General features: G+C 45.9%; 1 protein-coding gene and 1 pseudogene across 1 annotated transcript in view; one reads left to right on the top strand and one right to left on the bottom strand.

Annotated features, from left to right (window-relative positions):
- The window catches only part of LOC124606671, a 241138-nt gene extending 231480 nt beyond the window's left edge, over positions 1-9658 (bottom strand). The window contains exon 1 of the mRNA XM_047138686.1: positions 9476-9658. Coding sequence (XP_046994642.1) covers positions 9476-9562 — 87 coding nt within the window. The 5' untranslated portion in view covers positions 9563-9658. The remainder of the gene's footprint in view (positions 1-9475) is intronic.
- A 6706-nt stretch (positions 9659-16364) lies between these two features.
- On the top strand, positions 16365-16482 carry LOC124607961 (annotated as a pseudogene).
- The last annotated feature ends 1443 nt before the right edge of the window (positions 16483-17925 follow it).

Genomic DNA, 17925 nt, shown 5'->3' with positions numbered 1-17925 from the left:
TGAAAAAGGGTAATTTAGTTCCGTGATGTAGAGTAACGGAGCCAGCACACCGATCTCCCGAGCGCTGTCAGGCGCCACTGCCAAAGGAAACATTCCTTACAGTACCGAGAATCGAACTCGAATCATCTCCATGGCAATATATATACCGACTGGCCCTCCGAAATGTCGATAGGCACATTTTCTCTGGTGTTTCTGCACATATATTCACTATCGCTTCTTATGTGTAGCGGTAGTCAGCACAAAGAAATACTGCTCATCACGTATTTCATGACACATCCAGTTTGGACGCAAAGAATCTGTTTGTTTCCCGTAGCAAACAAAATTACTTTTCAACCAGGATTTCACGTGCCCATTCGATAGAGCGGTCCCAGGATAGTCTAGTGTGATATTGGTTTTATCTATATGTATTAACAGATACACAAAAATGCGAAGCGAAGCCAGTACTCCTGACATTACAATTCTGTTAGGGAAAGCAATGGACTTGGAAGAGCAGTTGAATGGAATGGACAGCGTCTTGGAAAGAGGATATAAGATGAACATCAACAAAAGCAAAACGAGGATAATGGAATGTAGTCGAATTAAATGAGGTGACGCTGAGGGAATTAGATTAGGAAATGAGACACTTAAAGTAGTACATGAGTTTTGCTGCTTGGGAAGTAAAGTAGGAAGGATATAAAATGTAGACTGGCAATTGCCAAAAAGTGTTTCTGAAGAATAGAAATTTGTTAACATTGAATATAGATTTAAGTGTCAGGAAGTACTTTCTGAAAGCATTTATGTGGAGTGAAGCCGTGTATGGAAGTGAAACATGGACGATAAGCAGCTTAGAAAAGAAAAGAACAGAAACTTTTGAGATACGGTGCTACAGAAGAATGCTGAAGATTAGATGTGCAGATCATGTAACTAATGAGGAGGTACTGAATAGAATTGGGGAAAAGAGAAATTTGTGGTAGAACCCGACTAGAAGAAGGGATCGGTTGGTAAGACACATTCTGAGGCAACAAGGGATCACCAGTTTAGTATTGCAGGGAAGCGTGGGGGGTAAAAGTCGTAGATGGAGACAAAGAGATGAATACAGCAAGCAGATACAGACGGATGAAGGTTGCAGTAGTTACTCGAAGATGAAGAGGCTTTCGCAGGACAGAGTAGCATGGAGAGCTGCACCGAAGCAGTCTCTGGACTGAAGATCACAACAACAACAACAGCCAGTACTCCAACAGTGATAGTACCGTCCTAGCCGTGCAGCAGCGCTTCTCAATCGCTGCTGGAATACTGGCTATTCTTTGTACACTGGCGTCCAATATTAAAGCAACAAACTGAAGTTTTGCAAGTTTGCGTTTATTTTGCCACGAAACAATATAGCCATTGACAGTAAAGTAGAAACGATGTAAAGAATGCAGAACGTAATCAACCGCAACATGCATAACGGTAGACAAAAATGCTCTTAGCTTCTTTTTTTTCAATTTAACGGATTTGCACACACATTGCGACAACTGATTAATACTGTCAGTATGGAGTGTGACCACCTCTGGCAGCAGTACAGGTCTGACAACGACGGAAGATGCAGTGAATGATGTCATCAGTCCCCCGTTGAGGCAATAACGCCCATTCTTACTGCAGAGCTGCTCACAAGTCTTGTAGAGTGGTTGGTGGATGCTGACGTGATGCAACCCGTCCCCTAGCGCATCCCTGACATGATCTATGGTACTCAAACAGCGAGAGCGAGCAGGCCGCTCCACGCGCTATACCTTCCGTTTTCAAGAAAACATCTAACACCCATGCTGCATGAGGTTTAGCATTGTCGTCCAGCAACGCGAAGTCTGCGCGCACAGCAACTCGCAACAACCGCTCATGAGGTCCGAAGACCTCGTCACGATACGTGGCAGCAGTTACGGTTTGCCGATTCACCCGTGCAATTTCTTGAAGAGGTGTTCTGGTGGCCAACATAATCCCTACCGACACCATTACGGATCCTCCTCGATCTCGGTCTCTTTCCATATGCTTGGGTCCAGAAATCGTGTTCCACGCTCCCTTCAGATGCGAATCCATCTATAATCACTCTCCATACGAAATCGCGACTCATCTGTGAAAAGAACATTAGATCAATATGCGACCGTCTAGGTGGCATGTTGACGACTGCACTCTAGACACTCCCTTTTTTGAAGACGCGTCAGAGGTAGACATACAGCATGTCTCCGATAGTATAGGCCAACCTGCGAAGCCTTCTGTGGACCGTTTGCCTCGATACAGCACGTCCAGTGGATGCTGTGAGATCAAATGCCAGATGCCGTGCGGTACCGTTATGCCCTTACAGCCACATAACGGTTATCTCTTTCTGATGTTGCACATAGTCGGCCCCGCCCTGGTCTTCAGGATACAGCTTCGGTCTCTATACACCGTTGCCACATCCGAAAAACAACAGAACGATTCACACTAGGCCATCGTGCAACATCAGTTTGCGACTCTCCTGCTTTCGTTCTTCCTACGGCCCTCCACAGCAGAGAGTCTGGTAGGAGTCTTCTCTGTGCCACACTGTACCGTCTGTGTACACAGCGGATGTGGATGTAGGACTACCCGGCAAACACTACCCCGTTTTATAGGTGCCCTGACGTCATTGTTGACGCGGTTGTCCGTTGACCGGAATGCCATCTTCCTTGCACAACACTAAGGACATCTTTTGACAGTTTGTATGATTACATCTTGAACTAGATAGAGGATGGGGAAATAGCGGTTTGTTGCTTTAATTTTAGACACCAGTGTATTTTACTGTCTCTGTTAATAACAATCGATAAAACCAGTATCACCCTAAACCTGGGGCTGCGCTGTAGAATGGATACGTAAAGTTCTGTTTTAAAATTCATTTGCTTCGTAACGGAAAACAAACCGACGCTTACCCTAGACATTAGGCGTCGCATGGAATTGGTGATGAGCAACATTTTTCTGCAAAAATGAAATTTCAAATATATACCGAAACAGGACAGAAAATGCGGCTGACGATTCTTAGGAGACACGCTCGATATATATTTTAAGCTTACATTAATTATTTACGGAAGAACATAAAAACTGGTACAGGCAGATCTTGGGGAAGATCACTTTCAGTTTCAGAGAAAGTTGGAACATGTGAGGCAATTCAGACCCAACGATTTACTTTAGATGATAGGTTAATGAAAGATAAAAATAAGATTTTTAGCATCTGTACTTTTAGGGACAGATTTTGAGAAGGTTGAATGCACTTCAGCTTCGAAAATGTGAAGGTGTCAGGAAGCAGGTACAAGAAGCGAAAAGTCATTGACAACTTATACAGAAGTCAGACTGCAGTTATGAGTCGAAGGACATGAAAGGGAAGCAGTAACCGAGTAGGGAGTAAGACAAGGCTGTAGCCTATCTTCGAAGTTATTTCATCTGTACATTGAGCAATCTGTGAAGGAAACCATGGAGAAATTAACTTATGATTTAAAGTTCATGGAGAAGAAATAAGGTTTGAACGATAACATCGTAATACTGTCGGAGACGGCACAATGCTTGCTAGAGCAGTTTCAATTTTTTTTTTCAAGCAGAAGGATCTACCTTACCTTTTTATCAGTAAACTACAGAAGTATTCGTAATAAAGTTCCCAGATTTACTGCCCTCCCTTGTGCGAAACTCAGCTTGCCCTTTTCTCATATGATCTACTGAGAACTATGGATGAAGGGCAACAGGCAGATTCCGTATTACTAGATTTCCGAAAAGCATTCGACACGGAGCCCCATTGCAGGCTGTTAAAGAAGATGCGAGCATATGGAATAAGTTCACAGATACAGGGTGACAATTATTGAACTATATGAAGAAACCGTAAATTAGTTACAAACTACGGCGTGCACACACTTTATTCAACTTGTAAACATCACTACTGATATTCGGACATAGGTTATGACATGTTCGATATGGCTGCCATCCCTGGAGATGATGTGGCGCAGACGAATAGCGAAATTCTGCATGACCCGATGAAGTGTCGGAACATCCACGCTGTCGATGACCTCCTGAATGGCTCTTTCCAGCTCAGCAATGGTTTTTGGATTATTGACGTACGTCTTGTCTTTAATGTAGCCCAACAAAAAGAAGTCGCATGTGTTCAGATCCAGAGAATATGGCGGCCAATCGAGACCAATGTCAGTCGCCTCTGGGAACCAAAATGTTGTAGAATTTTGGAACACGTATTATGTTCGAGTATAATGACTTTTCTGGAGACTAGAAATCTACTCTGTGGGAATCATCATGGGTTTCGAAAAAGACGATCGTGAGAAACCCAGCTCGCGCTATTCGTCCACTAGACTCAGAGGGTCATAGACACGGGTTTCAGGTACATGCCGTGTTTCTTGACTTCCGCAAGGCGTTCGATACAGTTCCCCACAGTCGTTTAATGAACAAAGTGAGAGCATATGGACTATCAGACCAATTGTGTGATTGGATTTAAGAGGTCCTAGATAACAGAAACGCAGCATGTCATTCTCAATGGAGAGAAGTCTTCCGAAGTAAGAGTGATTTCATGTGTGCCGCAGGGGAGTATCGTAGGACCGTTGCTATTCGCAATATATATAAATGACCTTGTGGATAACATCGGAAGTTCACTGAGGCTTTTTGAGGATGATGCTGTAATATATCGAGAGGTTGTAACAATGGAAAATTGTGCTGAAATGCAGGATGATCTGCAACGAACTGACGCATGGTGCAGGGAATGGCAATTGAATTTCAATGTAGACAAGTGTAGTATGCTGCGAATACATAGAAAGAAAGATCCTTTATCATTTGGCTACAATATAGCATGTCAGCAACTGGAAACAGTAAATTCCATAAATTATCTGGGAGTAGGCATTAGGAGTGATTTAAAATGGAATGACCATATAAAATTAATCGTCGGTAAACCAAATGCCAGACTGAGATTCATTGGAAGAATCCTAAGAAAATGCAGTCCGAAAACAAAGGAAGTAGGTTACAGTACACTTATTCGCCCACTGCTTGAATACTGCTCACCGGTGTGGGATCCGTACCAGATAGGGCTGATAGAAGAGATAGAGAACATCCAACGGAGAGCAGCGCGCTTCGTTACAGGATCATTTAGTAATCGCGAAAGCGTCACGAAGATGATAGATAAACTCCAGTGGAAGACTCTGCAAGAAAGACGCTCAGTAGCTCGTTACGGGCCTTTGTTGAAGTTTCGAGAACATACCTTCACCGAGGAGTCAAGCAGTATATTGCTCCCTCCTACGTATATCTCGCGAAGAGACCATGAGGATAAAATCAGAGAGATTAGAGCCCACACAGATGCATACCGACAATCCTTCTTTCCACGAACAATACGAGACTCGAATAGAAGGGATAACCGATAGTGGTACTCAAGGTGCCCTCCGCCACACACCGTCAGGTGGCTTGCGGAGTATGGATGTAGATGTAGATGTAGATGAGGGTCAGCTCCGTCTTGCATGAACCACATCTTGTCCAAATCGGGGTCGCTTTGGATAATGGGAATGAAATCATCTTCCAAAACCTTCACGTACCTTGGCATCGAGGAATATCGCACCGATTATTCCGTGACTGGACGTTGCACACCACGCTGTCACCCATTGACGGTGAAGACACTTCTCGATCGCGAAATGCGGATTCTCAGTCCCCCAGATGCGGCAATTTTGCTTATTGACGAACCCATCCAAATAAAAGTGGGCTTCGTCGCTAAAAAGTGATAGAACCCAGTATGTTGTCCTCGACGGCGAGTGTTCATCAGAGACAAGGGTACCGTGAGGAGTGCCCCAGGGAACTGTGATAGGACCGCCGTTGTTCTGTATATAGATTTCGCGGACAGGATGGGCAGCAATCTGAGTTGAGTAATTGTAATAAGACATAACACGACATTTCCAGTTGGTCTGACGAATGGCAGCTAGCCCTAAATGTGGAAAAATGTGAGTTAATGCGGATGAGTAGGAAGATCAAAGCTGTAATGTTCGGATACAGTATTACTAGTGTCCTGCTTGACACAGTCAAGGTGTTTAAGTAACTGGGCGTAACGCTGCAAAGCGATATAAGGTGGAACGAGGATGTGACAACTGTGGTAGGGAAGGCGAATAGTAGACTTCGGTTTATTGGGAGAATTTTAGGAAAGAGTGGTGCACCTGTAAAGGAGACAGCATACAGGACGGTGGCGTTCCGCAAGGTAGTGTCATATGCCCTCTGCTGTTCTTGATTTACATAAATGATCTAGGTGATAATCTGAGCAGCTCCCTTAGATTGTTTGTAGATGACGCTGTAATTTACCGTCTAGTAAAATCATCAGACGATCAATTCCAATCACAAAATGATCTACAGATCTATGGTGCGAATAGTGGCAATTGGCACTAAACAAAGAGAAGTGCGAGGTCATCCAGATGGGTACTAAAAGGAATCCGATAAATTTTGGGTGTACGATAAATTGAACAAACCTAAAGGCTGTCAGTTCGACTAAATACCTAGGAGGTTGTTTGTGGGAACAGACCACACTGCGAGGTCTTCGGTCTCGTCGGATCAGGGAAGGAAGGGGAAGGAAGACGGCCTCGCCCTTTCAGAGGAACCATCTCGGCATTTGCCTGGAGCGATTTAGGGAAATCACGGAAAACCTAATTCAGGATGGCCGGACGCGGGATTGAACCGTCGTCCTCCCTAATGCGAGTCCAGTGTGCTAACCACTGCGCCACCTCGCTCGTAAATACCTAGGAATTACAATTTCGAGCAATTTAAATGGGAAAGACCACATAGATAATATTATGGGGAAGGCGAAACAAAGACTGCGCTTTGTTGGCAGAACACTTAGAAGATGCGACAAACCCACTAAGCAGTCAGCCTACATTACACTTGTCTGTCCTCTGCTCTGGGATCCTTACCAGGTAGGATTGACGGAGGACATCGAAAAAGTGCAAAGAAGGGCAACTCGTTTCGTGTTATCGCGCAATAGGGGTGAGAGTGTCACTGATATGGTACGCGAGTTGGGGTGGCAGCCACTGAAACAAAGGCGGCTTTCTTTGCGGTGAGATCTATTTACGAAATTTCAATCACCAACTTTCTCTTCCGAATGCGTAAATATTTTGTTCACACCCACCTACGTAGGGAGAAATGATCATCATAATAAAATAAGAGAAATCAGAGCTCGAAAGGAAACATTTAAGAGTTCCTTTTTCCCACGGGCCATTCGAGAGTGGAATGGTAGAGAAGTAGTATGAAAATGGTTCGATGAACCCTCTGCCAGGCACTTAAGTGTGAATTGCAGAGTAACCATGTAGATGTAGACGTAGATGCAGACGCTATTGTACAGGTTGGCAGCCAGTCAAGAAATACACACACCCAACAAAGTTTTGCATCACCCCGGTTCCAAGAAGTCCTGAAGATAGACGTTGACTGTGGATCTTGTATCACAGACAGAGCCCCTTTGACTGTTCCGAGTTGTCATTAAACCCGCCCAAAGATGTAAACAACCCTGCATGAGCTGCGTCTATTAGACGAAGGGGGTCCGACAGCCGATCAGTTCCAGTCATTCCACAAGGAAGGAGGTAAACGGCTCGTGTTGTCTGTAGTTCAGCCATGCCTAGACAGACAATACAGCGGTTCAATCGCGTCCGCATTGTTACTTTGTGCCAGGAAGGGCTCTCAACAAGGGAAGTGTCCAGGCGTCTCGGAGTGAACCAAAGCGATGTTGTTCGGACATGGAGGAGATACGGAGAGACATTGACATGCCTTGCTCAGGCTGCTCAAGGGCTACTACTGCAGTGGATGACCGCTACCCACGGATTATGGCTCGGAGGAACCCTGACAGCAATGCCACCGACTTGAATAATGCTTCTCGTACAGCCACTGGACGACGTGTTACGACTCAAACTGTGCGCAATAGGCTGCATGATGCGCAACTTCACTCCCGACGTCCATGTCAAGGTCCATCTTCGCAAACACTACATCATGCACCGCGTTACAGATGGGCCCAGCAACGTGCCGAATGGACCGCTCAGGTTTGGCATCACGTTCTCTTCAACGATGAATGTCGCATATGCCTTCAACCAGGTAATCGTCGCATACGTGTTTGGGGCAACCTGGTCAGGCTGAACGTCTTAGACACACTGTCCGGCGAGTGCAACAAGGTGGAGGTTCCCTGCTATTCAGGGGTGGCGTTATATGGGGTAACGTACGCCGATGGTGGTCATGGAAGGCGCCGTAACGGCTGTACGATACGTGAATGCCATCCTCAGACCGATAGTGCAACCATATCGGCAGCATATTGGAGAGGCATTCGTCTTCATAGACGACAATTTGCGCCCCCATCGTGCACATCTTGTGAATTACTTCCCTCAGGATAACGACATCGTTCGACTACAGTGCCCAGCATGTTCTCCAGACATGAACCCTATCGAACATGCCTGAGATAGACTGAAAAGGCCTGTTTATGGACGACGTGACCCACCAACCACTCTGAGGGATCTACGCCGAATCGCCGTAGAGGAGTGGAACAATCTGTACCAACAGAGCCTTGATGCTTGAGTACAGGCATGCATCAAGAGGACGTGCTACTGGCTATTAGAGGTACCGATGTGTATAGCAATCTGGACCACCACCTCTAAAAGGTCTCGCTGTATGGTGGTACAACATGCAATGTGTGGTTTTCATGAGCAATAAAAAGGTCGGAAATGATGTTTGATCTCTATTCCAATTTTCTGTACAGGTTCCGGAACTCTCGGAACCGAGGTGATGCAGACCATTTTTTGATGTGTGTATTTTAGGGAATTGGTTTAAAAAATTTACTTCAAAGGCCTAGTCAAATCTTTGCAAGTTTTCTCCCAGAGGAACTTCCGCTGTGCCTACGTGACACAAGCTGCCTTCTTTTCAGAACCGATGCATTTATGTCCAGTTAAAGCTGCTGACCAAGAAAAGGCTTGAAACCTATGCTGAATCCAACAACCTTGTTTCATCTCACTGCCCATGTACACTATTGAGAAAATTTAGAAAGCCGACATTTGAAGCTGACTGCAGAACGATTCTAATGCTCCAACATACATATCGCTTAAGGAGCGCGAAGATAAGACACGAGAAACTGGGGCTCATACGGAGGCATACAGATAGTAGTTTGCCACTCGCACTATTTCCGAGTGGAACAGGGAAGGAAATGACAAGTAGTTGTATGGGGTACCCTCCGTCACGGAGTATCTATGTCGATGTAGATGTTATTATAAGTAATGGAACATGGAACTAACCAACTGCTCTTCAAAGGATTATGGACAGCACTGCTTCAGATACCCGTGGCGACAAAAATCACTACTTTATTCGACGGCTGTAGAGAACCCCTAGAAGTTCGAGTTCTCTTGTGGCAACAAGTAGCTTAACGCTGCACGTTCTACTTGCGAGAATTTCTTCGAGACCGTTTTCGAGTCGAGAGAGTGGGGGCCCTGTGGTGTGGTGTGGTATGGTGTGGGACACGCGTGTTTTTTACCTGTGGAGTGACCGCGGCGGCAAATGCGGCGGCGGCTGCCAGCAGGAGCCCGGTAATAGCTGCGAGGAACAGCCAGCAGCCGGCCATGTCGACGTCTGCGTCTTCTATGCTGCACTCTGCCGGCGCTGCGCCGCTCTGTGGCTAGGTCGCGTGCCGCCGCCTGCTGCTCTACGCGTGTCTATGTGCCAGCTACCTGCCTGTCTCGGCGCTCTCATTCACATCCCCTCCCCAACTCTCTCTGTGTCACTTGTGCGTCACGAATTTCCGGTGTGCGGCTCGCGTGTGGTACAGCACGCTGCATTATCCACCGCAGCGTCTGGTGTCAACCACGGCAACATCATCACCATCTTTCGACAGCTCCAGTTTCTCTGACACTGTCTGCAAGCCTCCTCCACAGCTAACCAATGGAACGCACGAAGTTAGTAATTCAGCCAATGTAATCAGGGGTGATTACTCTGACTGGGGAGAAATCACGTACACGGTTGCACAAGGCTCGATGTAACGTCCGCGTTGTTCCTCATGAATGTAAACCATCTTCCATCTAATAAAACACAAGCAATATGAGTTCTTTTTTCAGAAGATACTAGTACTGCAAGTAATCCAAGCATTCATACAGCGACAGGACAAAAGGTAAATTGGCGATTTATCTGGGAATATACACTCCTGGAAATGGAAAAAAGAACACATTGACACCGGTGTGTCAGACCCACCATACTTGCTCCGGACACTGCGAGAGGGCTGTACAAGCAATGATCACACGCACGGCACAGCGGACACACCAGGAACCGCGGTGTTGGCCGTCGAATGGCGCTAGCTGCGCAGCATTTGTGCACCGCCGCCGTCAGTGTCAGCCAGTTTGCCGTGGCATACGGAGCTCCATCGCAGTCTTTAACACTGGTAGCATGCCGCGACAGCGTGGACGTGAACCGTATGTGCAGTTGACGGACTTTGAGCGAGGGCGTATAGTGGGCATGCGGGAGGCCGGGTGGACGTACCGCCGAATTGCTCAACACGTGGGGCGTGAGGTCTCCACAGTACATCGATGTTGTCGCCAGTGGTCGGCGGAAGGTGCACGTGCCCGTCGACCTGGGACCGGACCGCAGCGACGCACGGATGCGCGCCAAGACCGTAGGATCCTACGCAGTGCCGTAGGGGACCGCACCGCATCCGTCTTCAGCGATGAGAGTCGCTTCTGCCTTGGTGCCAATGATGGTCGTATGCGTGTTTGGCGCCGTGCAGGTGAGCGCCACAATCAGGACTGCATACGACCGAGGCACACAGGGCCAACACCCGGCATCATGGTGTGGGGAGCGATCTCCTACACTGGCCGTACACCACTGGTGATCGTCGAGGGGACACTGAATAGTGCACGGTACATCCAAACCGTCATCGAACCCATCGTTCTACCATTCCTAGACCGGCAAGGGAACTTGCTGTTCCAACAGGACAATGCACGTCCGCATGTATCCCGTGCCACCCAACGTGCTCTAGAAGGTGTAAGTCAACTACCCTGGCCAGCAAGAGCTCCGGATCTGTCCCCCATTGAGCATGTTTGGGACTGGATGAAGCGTCGTCTCACGCGGTCTGCACGTCCAGCACGAACGCTGGTCCAACTGAGGCGCCAGGTGGAAATGGCATGGCAAGCCGTTCCACAGGACTACATCCAGCATCTCTACGATCGTCTCCATGGGAGAATAGCAGCCTGCATTGCTGCGAAAGGTGAATATACACTGTACTAGTGCCGACATTGTGCATGCTCTGTTGCCTGTGTCTATGTGCCTGCGGTTCTGTCAGTGTGATCATGTGATGTATCTGACCCCAGGAATGTGTCAATAAAGTTTCCCCTTCCTGGGACAATGAATTCACGGTGTTCTTATTTCGATTTCCAGGAGTGTATATGCAACCAGTCGCTTTTTAACGATTTATTCGATCATGGACATGTTTTCGAGCCCACTGCAGACTCATCATCATATGTAGGTGTTACAGGATCATTATTCTGTGGACCGAGTATAGGAAGATCCAGTGCTGATGCAGCTGCCAGAAAAGACGGAAATTTTGTAGTTTACGAATCCCAAAGATTTTAATGTTTTCGTTATTTACAGTGCACTACCTTTTGGTATCCATATCAGATCTATTCCTGTAATGCACATAGCTTAATAATGCACATTATAGGAAGAGATCTGATATGATTACTACAAGGCAGTGCACTGCAAGTACCTAAAACATTAAAATCTTTGAGGGTCGTAAACGTTTCCTCACTGATTACTAAATTTCCATCACTTCCACCAGCATCATCAGCACAGCTACACTTGGTCCACAGCATAATGATCAAGTAACACCTCCATCTGATGATGAGCCTGCAGTGGCTCGAAAACATGTCCATGGTCGAATAAATCGTAAAACAGCGACTGGCTGCATATTTATTTCCAGATAAAACGCCAATTCAAATCAGAGTCATAGTTCGTCACCCAGAGTAAATATACTGAAAATTATCCGTAATGTTGTTCACAGTATTAGTGATTGGTTTTCTGCAAATGGTCTCTCACTGTTTCAAAGACAGACAAAATGCTTGGCTGTAGACATCTAGAGGTACTACATCAGTTATAACTGCAACGCATGCTGAGGGAATAAAAACTACAGTGGAATTTTCAGAATTGTCAGGTGTCCATACTCGTGAGAATTTAAGTGCGAAACGGCACATTTAGTAACTCCTAAAACAAGTTAGTTCATCAACATTTGCACTTAGAACACTGCAAATCTTGAAGAGAGACAGATCAGTACGCTGATATATTGTCCTGTAGAAGAAGGTGTAATTAGATGAATGACAAAACTAACTTTACTTAACGAACGTTTATTCAGCACTTGCACATACAAGAGCGCGGAGCGAACTGTCTCCGGCCAGAACACATACGGTATATATACAGCTACACAAAATTCCAGTACACTGATTCTTGACATTTGTGGATACTTCTAGAATGTACTCGAACCGAATATGTTGTTGTTGTTGTTGTGGTCTTCAGTCCTGAGACTGGTTTGATGCAGCTCTCCATGCTACTCTATCCTGTGCAAGCTTCTTCATCTCCTAGTACCTACTGAAACCTACATCCTTCTGAATCTGTTTAGTGTATTCATCTCTTGGTCTCCTTCTACTATTTTTACCCTCCACGCTGCCCTCCAACACTAAATTTGTGATCCCTTGATTCCTCAGAACATGTCCTACCAACCGGTCCCTTCTTCTTGTCAAGTTGTGCCACAAACTCCTCTTCTCCCCAATTCTATTCAATACTTCCTCATTGGTTATGTGATCTACCCATCTAATCTTCAGCATTCTTCTGTAGCACCACATTTCGGAACCTTCTATTCTCTTCTCGTCCAAACTATTTATCGTCCATGTTTCACTTCCATACATGGCTACACTCCATACAAATACTTTCAGAAGCGACTTCCGGACACTTCCATCTGTACTCGATATTAACAAATTTCTCTTCTTCAGAAAAGCTTTCTTTGCCATTGCCAGTCTACATTTTATATCCTCTCTGGTTCGACCATCATCAGTAATTTTGCTCCCCAAATAGCAAAACTCCTTTACTACTTTAAGTGTCTCATTTCCTATTCTAATTCCCTCAGCATCACCCGACTTAATTCGACTACTTTCCATTATCCTCGTTTTGCTTTTGTTGATGTTCATCTTATATCCTCCTTTCAAGACACTGTCCATTCCGTTCAACTGCTCTTCCAAGTCCTTTGCTGTCTCTGACACAATTACAATGTCATCGGCGAACCTCAAAGTTTTTATTTCTTCTCCACGGATTTTAATACCCAGTCCGAATTTTCCTTTTTTTCCCTTTACTGCTTGCTCAATATACAGATTGAATAATATCGGGGAGAGGCTACAACCCTGTCTCACTCCCTTCCCAACCACTGCTTCCCTTTCATGTCCCTCGACTCTTATAACAGCCACCTGATTTCTTTACAAATTGTAAATAGCCTTTCGCTGCCTGTATTTTACCCCTGCCACCCTCAGAATTTGAAAGAGAGTATTCCAGTCAATATTGTCAAAAGCTTTCTCTAAGTCTACAAATGCTAGAAACATAGGTTTGCCTTTCCTTAATCTAGCTTCTAAGATAAGTCGTAGGGTCAGTAATGCCTCACGTGTTCCAACACTTCTACGGAATCCAAACTGATCTTCCCCGAGGTCGGCTTCTACCAGTTTTTCGATTCGTCTGTAAAGAATTCGCGTTAGTATTTTGCATCCGTGACTTATTAAACTGATAATTCGGTAATTTTCACATCTGTCAACACCTGCTTTCTTTGGGATTGGAATTATTGCGTTCTTCTTGAAGTCTGAGGGTATTTCTCCTGTCTCATATATCTTGCTCACCAGATGGTAGAGTTTTGTCAGGACTGGCTCTCCCAAGGCCGTCAGTAGTTCTGATGGAATGTTGTCTACTCCAGGAGCCTTGTTTAGACTCAGGTCTTTCAGTGTTCTGTCAAACTCTTCACGCAGTATCGTATCTCCCATTTCGTCTTCACCTACATCCTCTTCCATTTCCATAATATTGTCGTCAAGTACATCGCCCTTGTATAAACCCTCTACTTACTCCTTCCACCTTTCTGTTTTCCCTTCTTTGCTTAGAACTGGGTTTCCATCTGAGCTCTTGATATTCATTCAAGTGGCTCTCTTTTCTCCAAAGGTCTCTTTAATTTTGCTTTAGGCAGTACCTATCTTACTCCTAGTGAGATAAACCTCTACATCCTTACATCTCTCCTCCAGCCATCCCTACTTAGCCATTTTGCACTTCCTGTCGATCTCATTTTTGAGACGTTTGTATTCCTTTTTGCCTGCTTCATTTACTGCATTTTTATATTTTCTCCTTTCATCAATTAAATTCAATATTTCTTCTGTTACCCAAGGATTTCAACTAGCCCTCGTCTTTTTACCTACTTGATCCTCTGCTGCCTTCATTATTTCATCCCTCAAAGCTACCCATTCTTCTTCTACTGTATCTATTTCTCCCATTCCTGTCAATCGCTCCCTAATGCTCTCCCTGAAACTCTGTACAACCTCTGGTTCTGTCAGTTTATCCAGGTCCCATCTCCTTAAATTCCCACCTTTTTGCAGAAAAGAATATAGAAATTAAAATTGTATAGTTCATATGAGTTTTGAACTCACGACCCTCCAAGCAACAGTTTAGTATCATAACCACTACACTATTTTTTTTCTTAATCTTATTTTCTTCGTTTTAGTCCGTTGCATCTGCTCAGGGTGGACGTCGTGTCAGTTCGTCGTTGATCCATTAACGGGCAGCTAATCCTCTGACCGAACACGCTGAGCCACCGTGCCGGTATAAATGATGATAAATGATACACAACATCCAGTCCCCTGCCGGGAATCGAACCCGGGCCCCCAGCGTGGTAGTCGGTTACGCTACCGCTACGCTACGGAGGCGGACTACCACGGTGCTACTCAGCTTCTTCTGCGACAATATTTTGCATCTTTTTAGCAATAATGACACGTGGAATAGCGTTCTGTGGTGATACATCTTTAACAAGGGAAGTCTTCATTGGTCAAAGACGTACTGTGAGAATAATAAGTGGTGCTAACTCATTTTCACTGCTGCTTCACAGTATGTTTCCTTCATAAGCCACGCGGGGAAGCCGTGCGGTCTAGGGCGCCTTCTTGTCACGGTTCGCGCGTCTCCCCGTCGGAGGTTCAAGTCCTCTCTGGGGCAAGTGTGTGTGTGTTGTCCTTAGCGTAAGTTAGTTTAAGTAGTGTGTAAGCCTACGGTCCGATGACCTCAGCACTATAGTCACATAGGAACTTTCCATAAATTTCAAATTCCTTCATGATGTTTCTAGCAAATAACCCACTACATTTTAAAAGGAACAGTGACATACATAATTACAATAGCAGAAAAAATTACGTTCTTTATTCTACATGAGAACTGTCTTTAGCAAAAATCGATTACACAATGCTGCTACCAAAAATTTTGATTGTCTTCTTAATAATATAAAATGTGTGACTGGCAGTAAAGTTAAACTTGATAACAAATTGAAAACGTTTCTCATTGACAATTTATAGTTTTGTAATGTGTAATAAGAGCTGGGTAAGAATGACTAATTCACATCTATACTTTAAAAAACAAAAAATCCACTTGTAAATGGTCAGTGTGTAGCCATATTTACATATGAATCTGTATAAATGAATATAAAATGGCTCGCCACGCGGGATTAGCCGAGCGGTCAAGTGGCGCTGCAGTCATGAACTGTCCGGCTGGTCCCGGCGGAGGTTCGTGTCCTCTCTCGGGCATGGGTGTGTGTGTTTGTCCTTAGGATAATTTAGGTTAAGTAGTGTGTAAGCTTAGGGATTGACGCCCTTAGCAGTTAAGTCCCATAAGATTTCACACACATTTGAACATTTTGTAAAATGACTCCTTTTACATAATTACGATTAGTCCTACATATGATCCATAAAACGTGAGTCTAACTATAAAGTACTTCTTAAACATAATTATAGCTTGTTTAGACATGTTCATCCAGTGGAAACAAAGACGTGTTAAAACCTCATTAAAGAACAAGGGCGGCATGACGTTTATAGTGCTGCTGACATAGACGATGAATACACTTAGGTGACAAAAGGCATCGAACAGCGATATCCGCACATCAACAGATGGCGGTAGTATCGCCTACAGAAGGTGTAAGTGGACAGTGCATTGGCGGAGCTGTCTTTTGTCCTCGGGTGAGTCATGTGAAACGGTTTCCCTCGTGAGTATGTCCGCACACCGGGAATTAACAAACATTAAACGCAGAACTGTGGTTGGAGCTAGATGCACGCGACATTCCGTTTCGAAAATCGTTAGGGAATTCAGTATTCCGCGATCGACAGTGTGGAAACGGCCTTGCCGGAGTGGATACACCGGTTCCCGTGAGATCACCGAAGTTAAGCACTCATGGGCGTGGTCGGCACTTGGATGGGTGACCATCCAGGCCGCCATGCGCTGTTGCCAGTTTTCGGGGCGCACTCAGCCTCGTTATGCCAATTGAGGAGCTACTCGACCGAATAGTAGCGGCTTCGGTCAAGAATACCATCTTACGACCGGGAGAGCGGTGTGCTGTCCCCACGCCCCTTCTATCCGCATCCTCCGTGAGGATGACACGGCGGTCGGATGTCCCGGTAGGCCACTCGTGGCCTGAAGACGGAGTACATGCGATCGACAGTGTCAAGATTGTGACAAGAACATCCCATTTCAGGCATTACCTCTCATCGCGGACAACACAGTGGCTGACGGCCTTCACTTAACAACCGAGAGCAGCGGCGTTTGGTTAGAGTTGTCACTACTAACAGACAAGCAACACTGTTTCAAATAGTCACAGAAATCTACGTGGGGCGCACGGCGAACGTATTCGATAGGACAGTGCGGCGAGATTTGGCGTTAGTGGGCTATGGCGGTAGAGGACCGATGCGAGTGGCTTTGCTATTTGCACAACATCGCATGCAGCTCGTGTTCTGAACTCGTAACCATATCGATTGGACCCTAGACGGCTGGAAAACCGTGGCCTGATCAGGTGAGTCCCGATTTCAGTTGGTAAGACACGATGGCAGACCGCACGAAGCCATGGACGAGTTTGTCAAGAAAGCACAGTGCAAGTTGGTGTTGGCTGTGTTCACACGGGATGGACTGGATCCTCTGGTCCAACTGAACCGATCGTTAACTGGAACTGTTTATGTCCGGCTACTTGGAGACCATTTGCAGCCGTTCATGGACTTCGTACTCCCAAACAAAGATGGAATTTTTATGGACGGCAATGTGCCCTGTCACTGGGCCACAATTGCTCGCGATTGGTTTGAAGAACATGTTGGACAGTTCGATCGAATGTTTTGGCCAACCAGATCGCCCAACATGAATACCATCACACATGTGTTGGACGGCCGCCCGGGGTGATCGAGCGGTTCTAGGCGCTTCATTCCGGAACCGCGCGACTGCTACGGTCACAGGTTCAAATCCTGCCTCGGGCATGGATGTGTTGATGTTCTTAGGTTAGTTAGGTTTAAGTAGTTCTAAGTTCTAAGGGACTGATGACCAAGGATGTTAAGTCCCATAGTGCTCAGAACCATTTGAACCATTTATGTGGGACGCAATCGAGAGGTCAGTTCGTGCACAAAGTTCTGCGCCTGCAACGGTTTCCCATTTATGGACGGGTATAGAGGCAGCATGGATCAGTGCTTCTTCAGGGGACTTCCAACGAGTTGTTCAGTCCATGCCACGTCGGTTTGCTACACTACGCTTGACAGAAGAAGATCTGACACGATATTAGGAGGTATCCCATGACTAAGACCATCACACACATCCATGCCCGAGGCAGGATTCGAACCTGCGACCGTAGCAGTCGCGCGGTTCCGGACTGAAGCGCCTAGAACCGCTCGGTCACCGCGGCCGGCCGTCCCACAG

The sequence above is a fragment of the Schistocerca americana genome, chromosome 3 (assembly GCF_021461395.2).
Source record: "Schistocerca americana isolate TAMUIC-IGC-003095 chromosome 3, iqSchAmer2.1, whole genome shotgun sequence".
In the NCBI taxonomy this organism is placed as follows: Eukaryota; Metazoa; Arthropoda; class Insecta; order Orthoptera; family Acrididae; genus Schistocerca; species Schistocerca americana.
Note: the sequence above shows the minus strand (reverse complement) of the source record. Positions and strands in the feature narration are given on the sequence as shown.